Source organism: Taudactylus pleione, unplaced genomic scaffold, assembly GCF_031769625.1.
Source record: "Taudactylus pleione unplaced genomic scaffold, aTauple2 ptg000819l, whole genome shotgun sequence".
Classification (NCBI taxonomy): domain Eukaryota; kingdom Metazoa; phylum Chordata; class Amphibia; order Anura; family Myobatrachidae; genus Taudactylus; species Taudactylus pleione.
The window spans coordinates 1,306,740-1,331,415 of NW_028285221.1; the positions used below are offsets into that span (position 1 = coordinate 1,306,740).

The following is a 24,676-nucleotide window of genomic DNA, read 5'->3' on the forward strand; positions in this document are numbered from 1 at the left end:
TCTCTCCTTACCAGCACGGTGTATACATTCTCTCCTTACCAGCACGGTGTATACATTCTCTCCTTACCAGCACGGTGTATACATTCTCTCCTTACCAGCACGGTGTATACACTCTCTCCTTACCAGCATGGTGTATACATTCTCTCCTTACCAGCATGGTGTATACATTCTCTCCTTACCAGCATGGTGTATATACATTCTCTCCTTACCAGCACGGTGTATACACGGTGTATACATTCTCTCCTTACCAGCACGGTGTATACATTCTCTCCTTACCAGCACGGTGTATACATTCTCTCCTTACCAGCACGGTGTATACATTCTCTCCTTACCAGCACGGTGTATACACGGTGTATACATTCTCTCCTTACCAGCACGGTGTATACATTCTCTCCTTACCAGCATGGTGTATACATTCTCTCCTTACCAGCACGGTGTATACATTCTCTCCTTACCAGCACGGTGTATACATTCTCTCCTTACCAGCACGGTGTATACACTCTCTCCTTACCAGCACGGTGTATACACTCTCTCCTTACCAGCATGGTGTATACATTCTCTCCTTACCAGCATGGTGTATATACATTCTCTCCTTACCAGCACGGTGTATACATTCTCTCCTTACCAGCACGGTGTATACATTCTCTCCTTACCAGCACGGTGTATACATTCTCTCCTTATACATTCTCTCCTTACCAGCACGGTGTATACATTCTCTCCTTATACATTCTCTCCTTACCAGCACGGTGTATACTTTCTCTCCTTACCAGCACGGTGTGTACATTCTCTCCTTACCAGCACGGTGTATACATTCTCTCCTTACCAGCACGGTGTATACATTCTCTCCTTATACATTCTCTCCTTACCAGCACGGTGTATACTTTCTCTCCTTACCAGCACGGTGTATACATTCTCTCCTTACCAGCACGGTGTGTACATTCTCTCCTTACCAGCACGGTGTATACATTCTCTCCTTAGCAGCACGGTGTATATACATTCTCTCCTTATACATTCTCTCCTTACCAGCACGGTGTATACATTCTCTCCTTACCAGCACGGTGTATACATTCTCTCCTTACCAGCACGGTGTATACATTCTCTCCTTACCAGCACGGTGTGTATACATTCTCTCCTTACCAGCACGGTGTGTATACATTCTCTCCTTACCAGCACGGTGTATACATTCTCTCCTTACCAGCACGGTGTGTATACATTCTCTCCTTACCAGCACGGTGTATACATTCTCTCCTTACCAGCATGGTGTATATACATTCTCTCCTTACCAGCACGGTGTATACATTCTCTCCTTACCAGCACGGTGTATACATTCTCTCCTTACCAGCACGGTGTATACATTCTCTCCTTACCAGCACGGTGTATACATTCTCTCCTTACCAGCACGGTGTATACATTCTCTCCTTACCAGCACGGTATATACTTTCTCTCCTTACCAGCACGGTGTATACATTCTCTCCTTACCAGCACGGTGTATACATTCTCTCCTTACCAGCACGGTGTATACATTCTCTCCTTACCAGCACGGTGTATACATTCTCTCCTTACCAGCACGGTGTGTATACATTCTCTCCTTACCAGCACGGTGTATACATTCTCTCCTTACCAGCACGGTGTGTACATTCTCTCCTTACCAGCACGGTGTATACATTCTCTCCTTACCAGCACGGTGTATACATTCTCTCCTTACCAGCACGGTGTATACATTCTCTCCTTACCAGCACGGTGTGTATACATTCTCTCCTTACCAGCACGGTGTATACATTCTCTCCTTACCAGCACGGTGTATACATTCTCTCCTTACCAGCACGGTGTATACATTCTCTCCTTACCAGCACGGTGTGTATACATTCTCTCCTTACCAGCACGGTGTGTATACATTCTCTCCTTACCAGCACGGTGTATACATTCTCTCCTTACCAGCACGGTGTATACATTCTCTCCTTACCAGCACGGTGTATACATTCTCTCCTTACCAGCACGGTGTATACATTCTCTCCTTACCAGCACGGTGTGTAAACATTCTCTCCTTACCAGCACGGTGTGTACATTCTCTCCTTACCAGCACGGTGTGTATACATTCTCTCCTTACCAGCACGGTGTATACATTCTCTCCTTACCAGCACGGTGTATACATTCTCTCCTTACCAGCACGGTGTGTACATTCTCTCCTTACCAGCACGGTGTGTATACATTCTCTCCTTACCAGCACGGTGTATACTTTCTCTCCTTACCAGCACGGCGTGTACATTCTCTCCTTACCAGCACGGTGTGTACATTCTCTCCTTACCAGCACGGTGTGTACATTCTCTCCTTACCAGCACGGTGTGTACATTCTCTCCTTACCAGCACGGTGTGTACATTCTCTCCTTACCAGCACGGTGTGTACATTCTCTCCTTACCAGCACGGTGTGTACATTCTCTCCTTACCAGCACGGTGTATACATTCTCTCCTTACCAGCACGGTGTATACATTCTCTCCTTACCAGCACGGTGTATACATTCTCTCCTTACCAGCATGGTGTATACATTCTCTCCTTACCAGCACGGTATATACACGGTGTGTACATTCTCTCCTTACCAGCACGGTGTATACATTCTCTCCTTACCAGCACGGTGTATACATTCTCTCCTTACCAGCATGGTGTATACATTCTCTCCTTACCAGCACGGTGTATACACGGTGTGTACATTCTCTCCTTACCAGCACGGTGTGTACATTCTCTCCTTACCAGCACGGTGTATACACGGTGTGTACATTCTCTCCTTACCAGCACGGTGTATACATTCTCTCCTTACCAGCACGGTGTATACATTCTCTCCTTACCAGCACGGTGTATACATTCTCTCCTTACCAGCACGGTGTATACATTCTCTCCTTACCAGCACGGTGTATACATTCTCTCCTTACCAGCACGGTGTATATACATTCTCTCCTTACCAGCACGGTGTGTACATTCTCTCCTTACCAGCACGGTGTATACATTCACTCCTTACCAGCACGGTGTATACACTCTCTCCTTACCAGCACGGTGTATACACTCTCTCCTTACCAGCACGGTGTATACATTCTCTCCTTACCAGCACGGTGTATACATTCTCTCCTTACCAGCACGGTGTATACATTCTCTCCTTACCAGCACGGTGTATACATTATCTCCTTACCAGCACGGTGTATACATTCTCTCCTTACCAGCACGGTGTATACATTCTCTCCTTACGAGCATGGTGTATACATTCTCTCCTTACCAGCACGGTGTATACATTCTCTCCTTACCAGCACGGTGTATACATTCTCTCCTTACCAGCACGGTGTATACATTCTCTCCTTACCAGCATGGTGTATATACATTCTCTCCTTACCAGCACGGTGTATACATTCTCTCCTTACCAGCATGGTGTATATACATTCTCTCCTTACCAGCACGGTGTATACATTCTCTCCTTACCAGCATGGTGTATATACATTCTCTCCTTACCAGCACGGTGTATACATTCTCTCCTTACCAGCACGGTGTATACATTCTCTCCTTACCAGCACGGTGTATACATTCTCTCCTTACCAGCACGGTGTGTACATTCTCTCCTTACCAGCACGGTGTGTACATTCTCTCCTTACCAGCACGGTGTATACATTCTCTCCTTACCAGCACGGTGTATACATTCTCTCCTTACCAGCACGGTGTATACATTCTCTCCTTACCAGCACGGTGTATACATTCTCTCCTTACCAGCACGGTGTATACATTCTCTCCTTACCAGCACGGTGTATACATTCTCTCCTTACCAGCACGGTGTATACATTCTCTCCTTACCAGCACGGTGTATACATTCTCTCCTTACCAGCACGGTGTATACATTCTCTCCTTACCAGCATGGTGTTGGCACAGTCTGACATCAGCCTGATATACGGCTTCAGGACATCGTAGTGGAAGGCCGGAGTCAGCAGTTTGCGGTGCTGGAACCATTTCTGTCCCGATAACACCAGTAACCCTTTCCCTGAGGACACAGACGTAGGGCTTCATATAGAGTTGATGGGAAATCCATTTGCTCCTCATGCCATGAATACACACATAAATCACTTCTATGGCCCTATAGCGTTAGGCCGGGGGCGTAACTGTAACCTGCCCCCTGCAGGTGCTAATATAACTCTCGGGAGGTGTATTATTATCCCTTTCCCCAGGACTAGCATAAAGTACATAATGACAATAACAGCAGTACCAATACTGCACATATCTTACTGTATATACTGTAAATCAAATATATTTAAATGAAAAATGGGGTGCACCATGTACCCCTTGAATGCACGACCAGCCCCATTGCAATAATTTGGGTTGGTTACAGTGATCATAGGGCCTGATTCCGAGAATTGCTACTGCAATCTCTTACGGATCGCAGTTACTAACATATGCTAATGTCTTCCAAAGCGTATCCTAGCAACGGCTAACACCTGCTCGCTCTGTGTACATATCGGCATTGCGTAATCTCTCTATATTAGGCACACAGTCCTCATGAACATGCGGTAATCAGCTTTGCCAGGGCAGACTGGTCACCATATCACCAGCTATATGCGAGCCAGTGCCACATTATCCCTAATGACATGACGCAAGGAGCCTTGGCTCTGGGTCTAGCGCTCGGTACTAGGCTGTGAGCCATTTTGGTTACATTTTCGGACAATGCCCCAGGACAATGACTCCCCAGCCCAGTATGTTTCAGAAGGTGCTGGGACTATCACCTCACCCCTGTTGCCTCCACATAGCTCCAGGTGATTCCCTAGGGTGACAGGGAGGCATTTATTACACCAGAGTCCATTACCTGCATCCAATGGGGATACCCAGAGCTTCTTATGTATTTACTTATTTGTGCATTATAGCTCCCATTTTATGAGGGTACTGGAATTACAGAAGGGTTGCTATATATATATAATAGTACATTGAATAAAGGGAAGTTTATTTCAGCTTTACAGTACATTATTTCCAAGGACAACACCCAGTACTCTATCCCCAGAACACTATTCCCCAGTACTCTATCCCCAGAACACTATTCCCCAGTACTCTATCCCCAGAACACTATTCCCCAGTACTCTATCCCCAGAACACTATTCCCCAGTACTCTATCCCCAGAACACTATTCCCCAGTACTCTATCCCCAGAACACTATTCCCCAGTACTCTATCCCCAGAACACTATTCCCCAGTACTCTATCCCCAGAGCACTATTCCCCAGTACTCTATCCCCAGAACACTATTCCCCAGTACTCTATCCCCAGAACACTATTCCCCAGTACACCATTTCCTCGTACACCATCACCCTGTACAATATTTCCTAGCACAGGATGAGTCTCCCATATCCAAAATGCTTGGGACCAGGGGTATTATGGATAACGGAATATTTGCATATCATAATGAAATATCTTGGAAATAGGACCCCAATATACACACAGCCTGCATTTATGTGTTATATACACCTTATACACACAGCCTGCATTTATGTGTTATATACACCTTATACACACAGCCTGCATTTATGTGTTATATACACCTTATACACACAGCCTGCATTTATGTGTTATATACACCTTATACACACAGCCTGCATTTATGTGTTATATACACCTTATACACACAGCCTGCAGGTCATTTTATACAATATATTCAATCATTTTGTGGCTCAAACAGAGTTTGTGTACATACATGAAATTCATTTATCTTATATATACACCTTATACAGATAGTGTGAAGGTAATTTTATACAATATTATTAATAATTTGTGCCTTAGACAAAGTTTGTGTACATTGAACCATCAAAAATTAAAGGTTTCATTCCATATTTCGGAATATTCCATACAACCTGTATACCATTTTCCAGCACAACACTTCCCAGTACCGGTTGAATCTCCCATATCCAAATATTCCGAAATACATTTTTTAGCATGACTGAGAGAGTGAAACATTTGCTTTTTGATGGTTCAATGTACACAAACTTTCCTTCAGGGGCAAAATTATAAAAAATATTGTATAAAATGACCAGAGTTCTGTTATAGGGCAGCCAGCCAATTCCTGCCTTGCTTTAGGTAGTTTCTTGTGGAAGTCGTGATATCCGGTCCCTGTTCCTGTATTTGCTGCTTGCTATTCCTGGTTCCTGTCCTGGCTCTGCCTTGCATTACCTGTACCTGGAACATTCATTGTGCTAAAGATCCACTCTGCAAGCTATTTGTGTTGTGTACTGTTGCTCTTCCATCCTGCAATATATGTACATATCTCTTGCAATTCCATACTGCCAGTTGCATGTGTATCTGAGTTTATTGCTATAACATCTTGCAATATATCCATTGTTTGTGAATGCCACTATTTTATGTAGCGGTGTTTATATACAATCGTATTCTGTTCTAGTCCACCGTGCATGCTGATTTGTGGTAATTACCCTGCAATATTATTGCCTAGTATTGCTAATATTCACACTATAGAAATGAAAAATTAGAGCGCTAACACACAGTTCTAAAATAAAAAAATGTTGATTTATTGATGCCTTTCCTAAATAGGAATTACCAGCTCTTTAGCACATATATATAACCATTGTTAATAGACCAATAATATATATCAATGCATATGATTTAAAAATTACTATGACATTATCTATGTTGTACAATCAATTAGAAAAAAATATTATTAAATATCTAAATTTCTAAAACATTTCAAAAAATCATGGCCATGAAAATTATGTATAAAAATGATTATTATTTACCACGTCCTCCTGATATAACAGGGATAATTGATTATGTCATTTTCCAGCTTGTTCTCCCTTTTCTTTTTAGCCTCCGCTCTGTGACTTATACACTGCGGCTCTATCCACAATTCAGCAGCCAAAGTGCCGGGGGGTAAGGAGATTCCGGGAGGCAGGGAGACGGCCAGTTTGTATCCCTGTTGTAGGTATGGGGAATGAGCGTGATGCGTTATTAGTGGTGTTCTCCTCCCCATCAGCTCCGTACAGCTCTGTAATTAGCGGCTGCCTCTCAGGTCTTTATGGCCAAATCCCGGAGCACCGGGGGAGACAAGGGCTCTCATAGGATCAGCTGGTCTCTCAGGCAATGAATCGGAGCATAAAACGCGTTTCTCCGCCTCTGTAAATCATCAGCGGCTTCCTCAGTCAGCATGTTCTATGTGTTCTCTCACCAGCCTCTTTATTTGCGCCTAAATAGTCAGCACATGTACAGGCAATGTACTAATCAGGTTTCTTTTTCTGATTGTCGATGTAAAGTTAGCTCTTAATTATATGATGTCTGTCAGGGATTTTTTGTTTTTTCTACAAAATATATATTTTCATCTTTTTGCATCTGTGATTGTTACTAAGTTCTTTTTATTCCCAAAAAATCTAGGATTTATGGACATTGGAAATATTTCTTATATATTAATATGTAACATACAGAAAGAGAAAAAGATAAAAGTAAATAAAACCATGAGGTTACTATAGACAGAGAGATATTTGTATATATAAAAACCCATAATCATATATGCACCAACATATACATACATAATTACAGGCAATCACATACCATCCTAACATATATAGTTGGACATATAGCCAAAGTTAGCGATAATATTCCCTTTTGTGTATATAACTAAAAATAAAAAGCACACAACCATTATATCTCATAACATATAGATAGATACATATGTATATTATGAATGAAAAAGTCAGAAACTATATGTATTCCACAGCGTTTGGTTCAGATACTTATAGCTATAATATCCTACTTCCTTCATTGTCAGATAGTCTGAATTAGCAGCATATTCATACAAAGAATAGTAACAAATAAATAAAATTCAAGGAGTTATAATTTCATCAGGTCAGACTGTTATTAGTATAATTGATAAAGGTATAAATGACTCTATCCTTCCTAGTTTACCTGGCCCAAAGGCACCTCTGGTAACCATACATCATACATCTCTATAGTTGGATGGATAGAACCACCTTCAGATTATACTAAATATTATTTCATTCTATAGTGTCATTTAGAGCATTAGGTAAAAGTGTACCAAGCCTATAGATCCAGAAGCCTCTCTCCGACACAGCACACTGAACCCATCTCCTCCCCTTGATGTTCATTTAATTTGTTCTATACCTTTTATAGAGATTTCTTTTTGGGGAAGACTTTTGCATTGTGTATGTGGCTAGACAGAGGATGGGTTTTTATCCCTTCATTAATATTTCGCCGATGCTCCATAAGTCTTGTATGGAGGATTCTTGTGGTCCGTCCCACATATTATTATTATTATCGTTTATTTATATGGCGCCACAAGTGTTCCACAGCGCCTTACACAGTACATAAACAAATAGATTGATTTACAGTGACTTACAGTACAGTACAGTACAGGACATGGATAATATACGTACATACTGTATCCCACATCTACACTGTATTATATATATAACGAAAGTTGCTTCTGCAGGTGATAAAATCCTTTATATAGAATTTGTCACCATTATAACATGAGGAGAATTCAGTTTCTGTTCTTGTTGTGTGTAGACATGTGTTACATGAGGTCTTTCCGCACCTATGACATCCTGGAAACCAGTTATTCACGTTTTCTGTTATAATTCTCGCTTAAAGTGACTAGATATGAGGCAGAGAAATTAGATAGAGAGGATCTTTTAGAAATAAAATATGAAAATAAAGAAGATAGATCATCACTATTCACAACAACATATAATAGTTGCGCACAAAAAATTAAAACTATAATAAAGAAAAATTCATCACTACTAAAATTGGACACAATACTTAGAGGCGCAGTAGAATTACAGGGAAAAGTGATTTTTAGGAGGGCAGATAACAGCAAATCTACATTTGTTTCTATTTCTAGTCACTTTAAGGAAGAATTATAACAAACAGAAAACGTGAATAACTGGTTTCCAGGATGTCATAGGTGCGGAAAGACCTCATGTAACACATGTCTACACACAACAAGAACAGAAACTGAATTCTCCTCATGTTATAATGGTGACAAATTCTATATAAAGGATTTTATCACCTGCAGAAGCAACTTTCGTTATATATATAATACAGTGTAGATGTGGGATACAGTATGTACGTATATTATCCATGTCCTGTACTGTACTGTACTGTAAGTCACTGTAAATCAATCTATTTGTTTATGTACTGTGTAAGGCGCTGTGGAACACTTGTGGCGCCATATAAATAAACGATAATAATAATAATATGTGGGACGGACCACAAGAATCCTCCATACAAGACTTATGGAGCATCGGCGAAATATTAATGAAGGGATAAAAACCCATCCTCTGTCTAGCCACATACACAATGCAAAAGTCTTCCCCAAAAAGAAATCTCTATAAAAGGTATAGAACAAATTAAATGAACATCAAGGGGAGGAGATGGGTTCAGTGTGCTGTGTCGGAGAGAGGCTTCTGGATCTATAGGCTTGGTACACTTTTACCTAATGCTCTAAATGACACTATAGAATGAAATAATATTTAGTATAATCTGAAGGTGGTTCTATCCATCCAACTATAGAGATGTATGATGTATGGTTACCAGAGGTGCCTTTGGGCCAGGTAAACTAGGAAGGATAGAGTCATTTATACCTTTATCAATTATACTAATAACAGTCTGACCTGATGAAATTATAACTCCTTGAATTTTATTTATTTGTTACTATTCTTTGTATGAATATGCTGCTAATTCAGACTATCTGACAATGAAGGAAATAGGATATTATAGCTATAAGTATCTGAACCAAACGCTGTGGAATACATATAGTTTCTGACTTTTTCATTCATAATATACATATGTATCTATCTATATGTTATGAGATATAATGGTTGTGTGTTTTTTATTTTTAGTTATATACACAAAAGGGAATATTATCGCTAACTTTGGCTATATGTCCAACTATATATGTTAGGATGGTATGTGATGGCCTGTAATTATGTATGTATATGTTGGTGCATATATGATTATAGGTTTTTATATATACAAATATCTCTCTGTCTATAGTAACCTCATGGTTTTATTTATTTATTTTACACTTTTTCTCTTTCTGTATGTTACATATTAATATATAAGAAATATTTCCAATGTCCATAAATCCTAGATTTTTTGGGAATAAAAAGAACTTAGTAACAATCACAGATGCAAAAAAGATGAAAATATATATTTTGTAGAAAAAACAAAAAATCCCTGACAGACATCATATAATTAAGAGCTAACTTTACATCGACAATCAGAAAAAGAAACCTGATTAGTACATTGCCTGTACATGTGCTGACTATTTAGGCGCAAATAAAGGAGCTGGTGAGAGAACACATAGAACATGCTGACTGAGGAAGCCGCTGATGTTTTACAGAGGCGGAGAAACGCGTTTTATGCTCCGATTCATTGCCTGAGGGACCAGCTGATCCTATCCACATCTCTGAGAGCCCTTGTCTCCCCCGGTGCTCCGGGATTTGGCCATAAAGACCTGAGAGGCAGCCGCTAATTACAGAGCTGTACGGAGCTGATGGGGAGGAGAACACCACTAATAATGCATCACGCTCATTCCCCATACCTACAACAGGGATACAAACTGGCCGTCTCCCTGCCTCCCGGAATCTCCTTACCCCCCGGCACTTTGGCTGCTGAATTGTGGATAGAGCCGCAGTGTATAAGTCACAGAGCGGAGGCTAAAAAGAAAAGGGAGAACAAGCTGGAAAATGACATAATCAATTATCCCTGTTATATCAGGAGGACGTGGTAAATAATAATAATTTTTATACAGATTTTTCATGGCCGTAATTTTTTGATATATGTACTGTATGCATCAATCCCAATGTGATCACTGAGCAGTTATTTTACTGACTATTGAAACACAAATAGCTGAATGCCAAGAATTCAATCTGTTTGCACAAATAAGTGTATGATCTTATGGGAACTATTCAGGAGTTCAAAGATAGTAACTCTTACTGTGGGGAGTCGTGTTGTCTATATAACAGCAAAAAAACTCTGCATTGTCCAAACAAACTGACACATAAATATCTAATTCTCTCTACAGTGTTACCAGTGCAACAAATATATAAAATCAATTTAACTAAGCGTTATGGTATTCAATCTCTAAGACACAGTGGTGTTTAATATCTAGATGTAACAATCTAGTTAGAGGGTGTGTTTTTTTTTACCTGTTTGATTAGAGATCTATGTGGTCATGAAAATTTAGATATTTAATAATAATTTTTTCTAATTGATTGTACTACATAGATAATGTCATAGTATTTTTTAAATCATATGCATTGATATATATTATTGGACTATTAACAATAGTTATATATATTTGTGCTAAAGAGCTGGTAATTCCTATTTAGGAAAGGCATCAATAAATCAATATATTTTTATTTTAGAACTGTGTGTTAGCACTCTCTTATTTTTCATTTCTATAGTTTATATATTAGGATCGAGTAATCCCCTTGTCTTTGAGAGCAGCAGACACTTTTAGTTCATTTTAATTATATTCACACTACCTGTGTATTAGTGTGCATTCTATCTTGCTTGTGTCCATGGCTACAGGCTGCTCTTTATGTTAATATTACCTGAGCACTACTTCTCCAGTTGTACCTTGTGAACTCCCGCTGTTTGCATAAGCCCCTACTGTCTGGCGATTAAGACCTGGCGGCACCCTAAGTACTGGTGAGTGGGTCGTACTCTATGGGAACAACAGGTGGTTGTTATGGGCAGAAGCCCTCACTAGAGTGACTCTAGGGGACTTTTACAAATATAGGGGAGATTCTTTCAATTAGTACAGCATTTACCTATGTAGGTCACCGGAACTATTGGCAGTTGGTGGACAGAGTTGTGGGGAATGTCCAGTACAATGTCTACAATGAGTGTCTCCTGTAACTTACCAATCCATGGTGTTATGAAGAAGTAGGCGAAGCTATCCTTTGGATCTGTAAGGACATAACATAATCATGGTACATAACTTTCATAGCTTCCATATCTAGTTACATCCCCTCCCACAGTCAACACATAACCTTCACTTTCACATTTTCCTGACTCTTGGCAACATTACTGAGTGACTGGATCATACAGCCACCAAGAACCTCTGCAAGGCTGGACCAAGATGAAATATATAGCACCAATCCTTGTGTATCAATGCCTATCTCCCTTTAGATTGTAAGCTTGTGTGCAGAGCCTTCCTACCGCTATGTCTGTCTGTTTTTACCCAGTTTTGTTCTATTATATATTTATATGTTTCCAATTGTAAAGTGCTATGGAATATGTTGCGCTATATAAGAAACTTAATAAATAAATAATGGTACATAACAAGAACTACAATGTCACTCACACACATTGTTTGCCTGTCTTATCTTAAGCAACATTTTATTGTGATAATGAGCAATGAAGTGTAATTATCAGTCTCACTGAGCTTTCTCTGCTGTACAATAGGACAGGTCAGAAGCAGTATCCTGGCAATATCACTCTTGTGCCAAGTAAATGACCACCTGGTGCATAAACTGTCCAATCAAGAACACAGAGGGGGAAATGTATCAAACCTTGCATAGCGACCAATCAGTTTCTAGCTTTCATTTATCTAGCACAGGCTATTAACTGACAGTTACAAGCTGATTGGTTACACCTTGCTGCTGGTGCTGCATCTCGGCCCCCAAGTCTGCAACTTGACCCTCAAGTCCAAATGTCAGGTCAGCCAAGGCCAAATCCAGTGTCAGATCAGTCACCAGCCGCATAACATCTAGTGGCCCTCAGTATAGCTGCACCCCTACTATTCCGGGCATAATACCAGGAGGCCACCTAAGTACCGGTGAGCACATCAAGCTCTAAGGCAGGGGTCTTCAACCCATGGCCCGTGGCCCATGGAGCTGTTTACCTGTGCCCCGCCAATGGTTAGTGTAGTGCAGACCGCAGTGAGTGTGGTCCGCACTAAACAGATACAAACACCGCCGCTGGCAAAGGGTCGTACTACCCGGTGGGTGTGTGTTTATTTTGGCAGCCAATGACTGGCTCCGCCTTCTGGCTCCTGCACTGGGTGATGAGAGATCTCCAATAGTGCAGAGCAGGCCAGGAGGACTGAGGATTGAACAGTGGCAGGCGCAGGGATTCAGGTAAGTGTTGTTGTTTTTGTGTATGTCTTTGTCCTATATATGTAAGGGGCACTGCATTGGGGTGGGGGCACTACTGGGGGCACTGCCTAGGGGGGACCACTACTAGGGCACTACATAGAGGGGGCTACTACAGGGGACATTATTCAAAGGGCACTACTGGGGGACTACTACTGGGGGCACCATATAAGGGGCACTACTGGGGGCAATGCATAGGAGGGATTCTTACTGGGGCACTAAAAAGGTGCACTACTTGGGGCACTGCGGAGGTGGGCAGCTATGGGACATAATTGTTTGAGGATTGGGGCTACTATCTGACATAATTAATGAAGGAGGAGGGACAGTTATGGGGCATGATTATAATTGTGGCAGGAGGGGTCTATTCTGGGACCTAACAGTCACAAATGGAAGACATCATTTAACACCATTTCGGGGCCTTACAAGGATTTGGTAAAACCATTTGGACTCGCCAATGCACTGACTGTCTTCCAGGACATTATTAATTATGTCCTCCATGAGTTTTTGCATAAGCTAGTTTACCTTGGCTACATATTTATCTATTCCCAGACACTGGATCATGTCGTCATGTCAGACTGGTACTACAGAAACTTTGTGAAAGCCGCCATTATGCGAAACTCGAGAAATGTGAATTTGAGGAAAGAAAGTCTCCTTTTTGGATTTTCCATGGATCCCAGCAAAGAGAAGGCAGTCTTAGATTGGTCTGACCAACAACAATCAAGGCAATCCTATGCTTCCTCAGATTCGACAATTATTATCAGAGGTTCATCAAATCATTCTCCACTATCATGGCACCAATAGTGGAGTTTTCCAAGAAGGGGGCCAATACAGCTAACTGGTCTACACAGGCTATCCAGGACTTTGATGACCTGAAGACAGCTTTAACCCTTGCCCCCATCATTCAGCACCTGAATCCGGAGCTTCTGTTTGTTGTGGAGGTGGATGCTTCTCAGGTTGGAGTTGGGGCCATTTTGTCTCAGAAGGATCCTCAGGACTACAACCATGTGATTTCTTTCAAAAGTTCTCCCCTGCCAAGAAGAACTACAATGAGGGCAATCATGAGTTGCTGGCCTCAAAAGGGCTTTTGAGGATTGGATACACTGGCTTGAAGGGGCCAAACATCAGATCATAGTCCTGACTGACCATATCTTACTTCGAGGCTACAAAGAAATTGAACTCTAGGCAGGCTCACTGGGCATTGTTCTTCACCCGCTTGAATTATGTTATTTATTTCCAGCCTGGATCCAAGAAACTTAAAGCTGATGCTCTCTCCCGAAGTTTTTTCCCAGTCAAGCAATCAGTTTCCTTCGACAAGCCCATCATTCCTTGCTCCCGGATTCATGCTGGCTGGACACAAAATCTGGCAGAGTCTCTTCAGTTAAGACCCCTCCCGGTAAACCTCAAGGATTGTTGTTGTCCCTGAAAGATTGAGTGGAGCAGTTTTGTTGGACTTTCATTCCAACAGGACAGCAGGTCATTTGGGGATCTCTAAGACTCTTGAGTCTCTTATGGTATGATGGCCATCTCTCACTCAATATGTCTGTGAGTTAATTCTGGCTTGTGACATCTGCTCCAGGAATAAGATTCACTGTGTTGCTCCTACTGGACAGCTGTTGCCTCTTTCGGTGCCTTCAAAACCTTGGGCCCATATCGCCATGGATTCTGTAGTGGATCTTTCTCCTTCCTCATGTTGTACCATTATTTGGACAGTGGTGAACCGCTTTAGCAAGATGGCACAGTTACACTTTTTTGTCCATTAGAAGGGATATGTGTTCTTGGGTACCTGAGAAGTTTCATCATGCTCTGGAGCTGAAGAAGGCCTCTTTCAAGAATTTCCCCAACAACTCTGATTCTAGGGGTTTCTTAACCTCTCATCAAGAAGGGGGGGTACTGTTATAAGTCGACATCATACCTTGTTACTCTCTCATGCCCCAGTTGTCACTCATCTTCCATGACAACCTGTTCTCTGGTCGCATCTCCAGACAGTTCCCTCAGTTGCCAGGCAACGTAGATGCTGTACTGGGACAGCACCTGCAGTTGCTAGGAGATCGAGATGCTGGGCTGCTGTATGCAATCTTGGGAACACTGGCTGATGTGTTCTCTCTCACCTGTTGGCTAATACTCAATTTGTTGTCTTGCACATCATTGGTGCCTTACCTTTTATAAGCTGGCTATAGCATAACCGTACATATCCGCCCGGTTCCTGCCAGTTAAGACTCTGTTTGTGTGTTCCTGTAGTCTGTATATGACCTCTGCTCTGTTGCTATTCCTACACTCTGCTCTCGCTGTAATATCCAGAGCTTTGAATCTGTGTATGGGAGGTGTACAACAAGCTGCAGTTATCTCTTGTCTGATCTGTGTGTGCGGCCTTGCCGCTTATGCAGCTACTCCATCAATTGGCCTCTATTTATTTCTGGTCACCTCGGCCCTCCAGGTCGCACCTTGCCATCAGCGCCGCACCTTGACCCTTATGTTGCACCTTCCTGTCTAAGCCCTCAAGGCCGCAACTCAAACCTCAAAGTCATGCCATGTCTTGGCCCTCAAGGCCGCACCTCAGCTCTCAAAGCTGCACATCGGCCTTCAAGGCTGCAACATGACCCTCAAGGTCGTGCTACGTTTCGGCCCTCAAGGTTGCACCTCAGCTCTCAATGCCACACCTTAGCTCTCAAGGCCGGATTTCCTCCCTCAAGGCCACACCTCGGCCATCAAGGCCGCACCTACGCCTTCGAGGCAGCACCTTGGCTCTCAAAGACGCACCTCGGCTCTCCAAGTCACACCCCAGCTCTCCAAGCCGCAGCTTGTCCTACTAAGTAACATCAAGACCATTTAGGCCAAATCTAGTGTCAGAACCATCCAGCCGCATAACATCTAGTAGCCCTCAGGATAGCCTTGAAAGCCCCTACTATCCCGAGTGTGAGACCAGGTGGCCACAAAAGTACCAGTGAGCACATCATGCTCTAAGGGAACAGTGGGTGGCTGCTATTGGCAGAAGACCTCACCAGTGTTGTTCTAGGGGTCTTACACGGTGATTCCTAGGGGACTGTAACAGGGAGCCAGCGGAGGGCTTGTAGGACAGGGGACGCAGATGTAGAACATTTGCAGAAACATGACGAATAGGCCCCTAGGTCCTAGTATATTAATATGATTCAGCTCACAATACATTTCCCCTACCCTCCTGGTCTATAGAGGATTATGATGACCCATGGTAAGTGGAATAGTAACCAAAATATGATGTTAAACTTCTGTGATACAAATTTGTGGTACTTGTAAAAATGCATCGAAAGTATGGTGAAAACCAATACAAACCCATGTATAATTATTATTATTATTATTATTACTATTATTATTATTATTATTTTATTTAGGCAGCGCCACCAGTTGTCCATATAACCCTGAAGTGAAAACTTACAAAGATACACAAACAATTCCATATAGGTTCAATCAGACAGTACAGAGGGGAAAAATCAAACAGTGAAATATAAAGACAGCAAAGTGAGTTAATACAGTAACACTGGCAGTCAGTGACCCAAATCGGAAGCAGAAAGGATCATAGCTGCTGCGTGCGTGCGGGTGCGTACTGGAGACAGATATAGTGCAGGGAGAGAACAAGGGGGTGGAGGGCCCTGCCTGTGAGAGCTTACAGTCTAGAATTATGCACAGATTTCATATACATATAGAAACATACAATAAACCAGGATTATTCCTCACCCTGTCGGGTCAGAATGGTCTTTGCATAGTCCGGGTGACAGACAACTAGTGAAGCAAAGAATTTTCCAAACCATATAGGGAATCCATAGCCATACTGCTTTCCATACCCAGCCACAAGGTCCAAATCTTTTCCATCTTGTTTAAACTGGTAAAATACAAAAGAAGAAAGAAATCTAAGTACAAAAATGTGTCTACTGCTCCCAGTATTCTGTCCATGGCAGATTAGTGTATCATACAGTGCAGGGAGGGAGATTAGTGTATCATACAGTGCAGGGAGGGAGATTAGTGTATCATACAGTGCAGGGAGGGAGATTAGTGTATTATACAATACAGGGACGGAGATTAGTGTATCATACAGTGCAGGGAGGGAGATTAGTGTATTATACAATACAGGGATGGAGATTAGTGTATCATACAGTGCAGGGAGGGAGATTAGTGTATCATACAGTGCAGGGACTGAGATTAGTGTATCATACTGTGCAGGGACGGAGATTAGTGTATCATACAGTGCAGGGACGGAGATTAGTGTATCATACAATACAGGGACGGAGATTAGTGTATCATACAGTGCAGGGACAGAGATTAGTGTACCATACAGTGCAGGGACGGAGATTAGTGTATCATACAATACAGGGACGGAGATTAGTGTATCATACAGTGCAGGGACGGAGATTAGTGTACCATACAGTGCAGGGAGGGAGATTAGTGTATCATACAGTGCAGGGAGGGAGATTAGTGAACCATACAGTGCAGGGATGGACATTAGTGTATCATACAGTACAGGGACGGAGATTAGTGTATCATACAGTGCAGGGAGGGAGATTAGTGTATCATACAATACAGGGACGGAGATTAGTGTATCATACAGTGCAGGGAGGGAGATTAGTGTATCATACAATGCAGGGAGGGAGATTAGTGTACCATACAGTGCAGGGACGGAGATTAGTGTATCATACAATACAGGGACGGAGATTAGTGTATCATACAGTGCAGGGAGGGAGATTAGTGTATCATACAGTGCAGGGAGGAAGATTAGTGTACATACAGTGCAGGGAGGGAGATTAGTGTACCATACAGTGCAGGGAGGAAGATTAGTGTATCATACAGTGCAGGGAGGGAGATTAGTGTATCATACAGTGCAGGGAGGGAGATTAGTGTATCATACAGTGCAGGGACGGAGATTAGTGTACCATACAGTGCAGGGACGGAGATTAGTGTACCATACAGTGCAGGGACAGAGAATAGTGTACCATACAGTGCAGGGAGGGAGATTAGTGTACCATACAGTGCAGGGAGGGAGATTAGTGTACCATACAGTGCAGGGACGGAGATTAGTGTACCATACAGTGCAGGGACGGAGATTAGTGTACCATACAGTTCAGGGAGGAAGATTAGTGTATCATTCTGTGCAGGGACGGAGATTAGTGTATCATACAGTGCAGGGACGGAGATTAGTGTACCATACAGTGCAGGGAGGAAGATTAGTGTATCATACAGTGCAGGGAGGGAGAATAGTGTATCATACAGTGCAGGGATGGAGATTAGTGTATCATACAGTGCAGGGAGGGAGATTAGTGTATCATACAGTGCAGGGAGGGAGATTAGTGTATCATACAGTGCAGGGAGGGAGATTAGTGTATCATACAGTGCAGGGACGGAGATTAGTGTATCATACAGTGCAGGGAGGGAGATTAGTGTATCATACAGTGCAGGGAGGGAGATTAGTGTATCATACAGTGCAGGGAGGGAGATTAGTGTATCATACAGTGCAGGGACGGAGATTAGTGTATCATACTGTGCAGGGACGGAGATTAGTGTATCATACAGTGCAGGGAGGGAGATTAGTGTACCATACAGTGCAGGGACGGAGATTAGTGTACCATACAGTGCAGGGACGGAGATTAGTGTATCATACTGTGCAGGGACGGAGATTAGTGTACCATACAGTGCAGGGAGGGAGATTAGTGTACCATACAGTGCAGGGACGGAGATTAGTGTATCATACTGTGCAGGGACGGAGATTAGTGTACCATACTGTGCAGGGAGGGAGATTAGTGTACCATACAGTGCAGGGACGGAGATTAGTGTATCATACTGTGCAGGGACGGAGATTAGTGTACCATACAGAGCAGGGAGGGAGATTAGTGTACCATACAGTGCAGGGACGGAGATTAGTGTATCATACTGTGCAGGGACGGAGATTAGTGTATCATACTTTGCAGGGACGGAGATTAGTGTATCATACTGTGCAGGGATGGAGATTAGTGTATCATGCAGTGCAGGGATGGAGATTAGTGTATCATACAGTGCACGGAGGGAGATTAGTGTATCATACTTTGCAGGGACGGAGATTAGTGTATCATACTGTGCAGGGATGGAGATTAGTGTATCATGCAGTGCAGGGATGGAGATTAGTGTATCATACAGTGCACGGAGGGAGATTAGTGTATCATACTGTGCAGGGAGGGAGATTAGTGTATCATACAGTGCAGGGAGGGAGATTAGTGTATCATACAGTGCACGGAGGGAGATTAGTGTATCATACTGGGCAGGGAGGGAGATTAGTGTATCATACAGTGCAGGGAGGGAGATTAGTGTATCATACAGTGCAGGGAGGGAGATTAGTGTATCATACAGTGCAGGGAGGGAGATTAGTGTATCATACAGTGCAGGGAGGGAGATTAGTGTATCATACAGTGCAGGGATGGAGATTAGTGTATCATACAGTGCAGGGATGGAGAATAGTGTATCATACAGTGCAGGGAGGGAGATTAGTGTATCATACAGTGCAGGGAGGGAGATTAGTGTACCATACAGTGCAGGGAGGGAGATTAGTGTATCATACAGTGCAGGAACGGAGATTAGTGTACCATACAGTGCAGGGAGGGAGATTAGTGTACCATACAGTGCAGAGAGGGAGATTAGTGTATCATACAGTGCAGGGAGGGAGATTAGTGTATCATACAGTGCAGGGACGGAGATTAGTGTATCATACAGTGCAGGGAGGGAGATTAGTGTATCATACAGTGCAGGGACGGAGATTAGTGTATCATACAGTGCAGGGAGGGAGATTAGTTTACCATACAGTGCAGGGAGGGAGATTAGTTTACCATACAGTGCAGGGAGGGAGATTAGTGTATCATACAGTGCATGGAGGGAGATTAGTGTATCATACAGTGCAGGGACGGAGATTAGTGTATCATACAGTGCAGGGAGGGAGATTAGTTTACCATACAGTGCAGGGAGGGAGATTAGTGTATCATACAGTGCAGGGAGGGAGATTAGTGTATCATACAGTGCAGGGACGGAGATTAGTGTATCATACAGTGCAGGGACGGAGATTAGTGTATCATACAGTGCAGGGAGGGAGATTAGTGTATCATACAGTGCAGGGAGGGAGATTAGTGTATCATACAGTGCAGGGAGGGAGATTAGTGTATCATACAGTGCAGGGAGGGAGATTAGTGTATCATACAGTGCAGGGACGGAGATTAGTGTATCATACAGTGCAGGGACGGAGATTAGTGTATCATACAGTGCAGGGACGGAGATTAGTGTATCATACAGTGCAGGGAGGGAGATTAGTGTATCATACAGTGCAGGGACGGAGATTAGTGTATCATACAGTGCAGGGACGGAGATTAGTGTATCATACTGTGCAGGGACGGAGATTAGTGTATCATACAGTGCAGGGAGGGAGATTAGTGTATCATACAGTGCAGGGATGGAGATTAGTGTATCATACAGTGCAGGGACGGAGATTAGTGTATCATACAATGCAGGGACGGAGATTAGTGTATCATACAGTGCAGGGAGGGAGATTAGTGTATCATACAGTGCAGGGAGGGAGATTAGTGTATCATACAGTGCAGGGAGGGAGATTAGTGTATCATACAGTGCAGGGACGGAGATTAGTGGGCCATACAATGCATTTAATTACACGGTCCGACCACGGATTAAGCATTGAATTTCTTATGTCACAGACGTGCAAGAACATGATGCAAGATTTACACTAGACAAGAACTGGTCTGCTGGTCGCAGGTGCAGGCGCCATTATGTGATGGAACTCTGGGCCTGATTCAGAGCCGGACGCTCTGAAAGAGCGCTCGCTCTGAATCAGGGCGTTTTTTGTGTGTGCGGCCTCCTGGCCGCTCGCTTAGCTGTGGGTGACCACCCACAGCTATTGCGTGCGGCCATGTGATGGTCGCGATGGTCTCGACCATCGCGACTATCGGGGTTTGCGACGAGACCATTGCGGTAGGGTCTCGTTCCCGCAAGCCCCAGTGAGCTTCTGGCTCTTAATAGAGCTGGAAGCTTACCACTGACATCACTCGTGATGTCAGTGGGGCCGCCCCCAAACAGCAGGCGTTCCATCGGGAATGCCTCAGTTTGGCCAGCCACCCCCCCGCCCGCCTCCTAAACGGTGCAAGCTGTTGATCAAAATCGACAGCCGCCCCCTTTTGGTGCGAGACCAGGAGTGACGGAGAGCCCGTCGCTAGCCAGGTCTCGCGCATACGCACGTCAGAGCCGGCTCCGGTGTTTGCATGCGCAGTGGGCAAACATCGACGCGCTCGCGAGCGGGTCTGAATCAGGCCCTGTGGCAGATCCCAGACTTTTCTGGTGTCTTTTTGGTAATATGTTTACATTTTAAGAACATGTATAACCACACTTAATTGTATCCTATTATTATTACTGCTGTATACGGGTGTGACGCCGCCTTACTCTGGGTGTGTTATATGTGTGTAGTTATTACTGCTGTATACGGGTGTGACGTCGCCTTACTCTGGGTGTGTTATATGTGTGTAGTTATTACTGCTGTATACGGGTGTGACATCGCCTTACTCTGGGTGTGTTATATGTGTGTAGTTATTACTGCTGTATACGGGTGTGACGTCGCCTTACTCTGGGTGTGTTATATGTGTGTAGTTATTACTGCTGTATACGGGTGTGACGCCGCCTTACTCTGGGTGTGTTATATGTGTGTAGTTATTACTGCTATATACGGGTGCGATGCCGCCTTACTCTGGGTGTGTTATATGTGTGTAGTTATTACTGCTGTATACAGGTGTGATGCCGCCTTACTCTGGGTGTGTTATATGTGTGTAGTTATTACTGCTATATACGGGTGCAATGCCACCTTACTCTGGGGGTAAATTTAGTAAGATTTGTGTTGATCAGAGATCGCTATCTCGGGTGAAAAAAAATCACTTTTTCCAAATCTGAAATTTACTATCATTAAACTCGGATGATTTGATCATCTTTTGGGGTTGATCCCGCAAATTCGCCCATTTTTTCCAAAATGAATTCACCATTGGCTCAAATCGGAAGTACTTTTCATTCATTTATGCCTAAATCGGGATTTTATCATTATGCTTTTTGCTATACTCATTTTACAGCCAAATCGGGGAGTCAATAGACGTTTCAAATGCACCACCTCCTGATCTGCGAGTTGCCATCAAACATACAGAAATCAGTGTGATTTGTGTATGTTTAATAATGAAAAGTATTTTTTTTAGGGTTAATCTTTTATAAAAAAATACACGTAGAGTCCTCACCCCAAAATCCTAACCAGCCCAGGACTGATCAGCCAGTCCTGGTTCCTAAAATTACGTGGAACAAAACGAGTAGGGTTCACCTGTATTTTAGGAACCACCACCGGGCTATGGGCCAGTGCTGGTTTTAAATATAGGGGGAAAAAATTGCGTATGGGTCCTTTTCCAGGGCTCAAACCCGGGACAAGCACTGTTGCAAAGCGATCACCTAACCTCTAGCCCACACGCCAGCTATATCAAGAACCGCACATAGCGGGCTCATCCTTGTACACTCGCCCACCCACTGCTGTTTTTAATAATAAAAAAGTGTATTCCTTTCAAAATATTATAAAATATTATACTAGTACAATAATACACAGTATATACACAGTACCCGACCATTAGAGAATAATTCATCCCATCTCATTGAAAGCTGTGCATTCATCTCATTAATCTACAGTATCGGTTATACCGTCATAACAACACGGCAACTACACTGCTGTACAGTTATATACTGTATGTGTTCTGATTTGCGGCCCGTTCTAAGAGGTTATGTGATATTAAAAAGATTGGTTGTGCGAACATGCAAATACACTGCGTGAATGTGATATCCATCCAATTTTACAGTCTGGTATTCAGTACAAATTACAACAGTGGAGCACTCGCCACCCAGCAGTTAAGCGCTGTATTACATGCCGTAGCGTATCTTTCGTTGAAGAATACCACGGTACATCAAAGTCTAGCCATCACGTAACATTCCATGGTGCGCTTTGAGCAACAAATTAGCTGGGCCCACCTGTACGTGCACATTTCTGGAAATACCTGCATGTAGTATGAATATTATATTACATCTTACAAAATTTACAGTAACTGGGTCTCGTCAGGTTACAGGCCACTTGCTCTAAGGGCCGTATGCAATTTGGAGCGAAAAGCCATTATCGGCAAATAATTTTCGCCTATGACATCATTTTTACCGTTTTCACTTTTCCCCATATTAAAAAAATCCAGGGAAAAGTTGGCGAAAAAAACTGCAGAATTGGGGTTTTGGGGAACAAACTAAAAAAACGTACCATGCACCCCTTGGACTGTCCCCCAAAGGTATTCTATGTCAAAAAAAAAATTCAAAGTTCCACAGGACACCCCAAAAAATGTGAAATTGATGGTGGGGGGGTCTCCAAGTGTGCCCCAGGTGTTTTTTTTATTGTGGTTGGTTGCGGCAGGGCTATTCAGGGGTACCCATAATGATCCCCCATGTCAGTGCATCTTTTGGGGGGGGTAACAGGCTGATTTCCCCAAAAATGACAGAACTTTTCGCTAATTACCTTTTCGCCGGGTCCCGTTTTCGCCTATTTAAATTTAATACGGGAATACGCGGGCACGCACCCAATACTTTTTCACCCAGAAAAGCTCCGATGGCGGCTAAAAGTCCGGCAAATGACTTTTCGCCTGAAATGGAATATGGCCCTAAGTCTCCTGTAGAACTGTACTTTATACTATTGTGAATAATGACCTCATCCTATTACCCAGGTAACTAATACTGTAAATAAACATGACCAGACTTTGTGCCATAAACTGATCATTGTCAATAAAATGACTACAGCTAAGTGACGGCTCCAATCTGTCACCAAATCCCCCTATATAGAGACAGAGCAAGGATCGCTATTTTGCTATTGCGCACGCAATGCAGTTGCTATATCAGTGGTGATATGCATATGCATTGCGATCGCAGTATAGCATTGCGATCGCAGCCACACATAAGGACGCCCACTTTCCTCTGTCTCACATCCGTAATACTTAGCAATATAGCGAAACAATCGGTAACATCGGACCCATGCGCACACTTGCACAAGCCCTGGCCTTACTCAAAAATTACTAACAGCCACGTACTCTATGAGACCTCAGGCTGTGTAGGGCATCGCAGTGGCTAATTTATGGACACCCCTGAAATCGCGTGCGAACTCAGACACGCCTGCTTTCACCCGACCACCCCCCCGTCACCACCCACAAACGGTGCTTCCTGTCAATCACTCTGCTATGGGTCTGCGTAGCCTCTGCGATTGTAGTCCCGTTCACAGTGGCTAGTTCTGCGCACTGCGATGCATAGGCGTGCGCAGAACACAACAATCGCCCAGTTGCGTGCATATTAGCATCTGTGATCCTTGCTTAATCACGCCCAGAGATCAAACCAGTGCACAGAGCAGAACAAAGTTATCAGAAAGCGACATCTGTGGAATTGGAACCTGAGAGCAAACAGCAGAGATAACACTTTTTAAGTGAAACTAGAGTAAAGGGCAAATG

The 24,676-nt window shown here is 43.2% G+C and overlaps 1 protein-coding gene across 1 annotated transcript in view; it reads right to left on the reverse strand.

The window, feature by feature from the left end:
* LOC148474692 (cytochrome P450 4B1-like) overlaps positions 1 to 24,676 on the reverse strand; it is a 120,015-nt gene that overhangs the window by 86,415 nt on the left and 8,924 nt on the right. The window contains exons 2-4 of the mRNA XM_088458235.1: positions 16,848 to 16,992; positions 11,907 to 11,951; positions 3,887 to 4,014 (exon numbers count right to left, since the gene is read on the reverse strand). Of these exons, the coding sequence (XP_088314361.1) occupies positions 3,887 to 4,014; positions 11,907 to 11,951; positions 16,848 to 16,992 (318 nt within the window). The remainder of the gene's footprint in view (positions 1 to 3,886; positions 4,015 to 11,906; positions 11,952 to 16,847; positions 16,993 to 24,676) is intronic.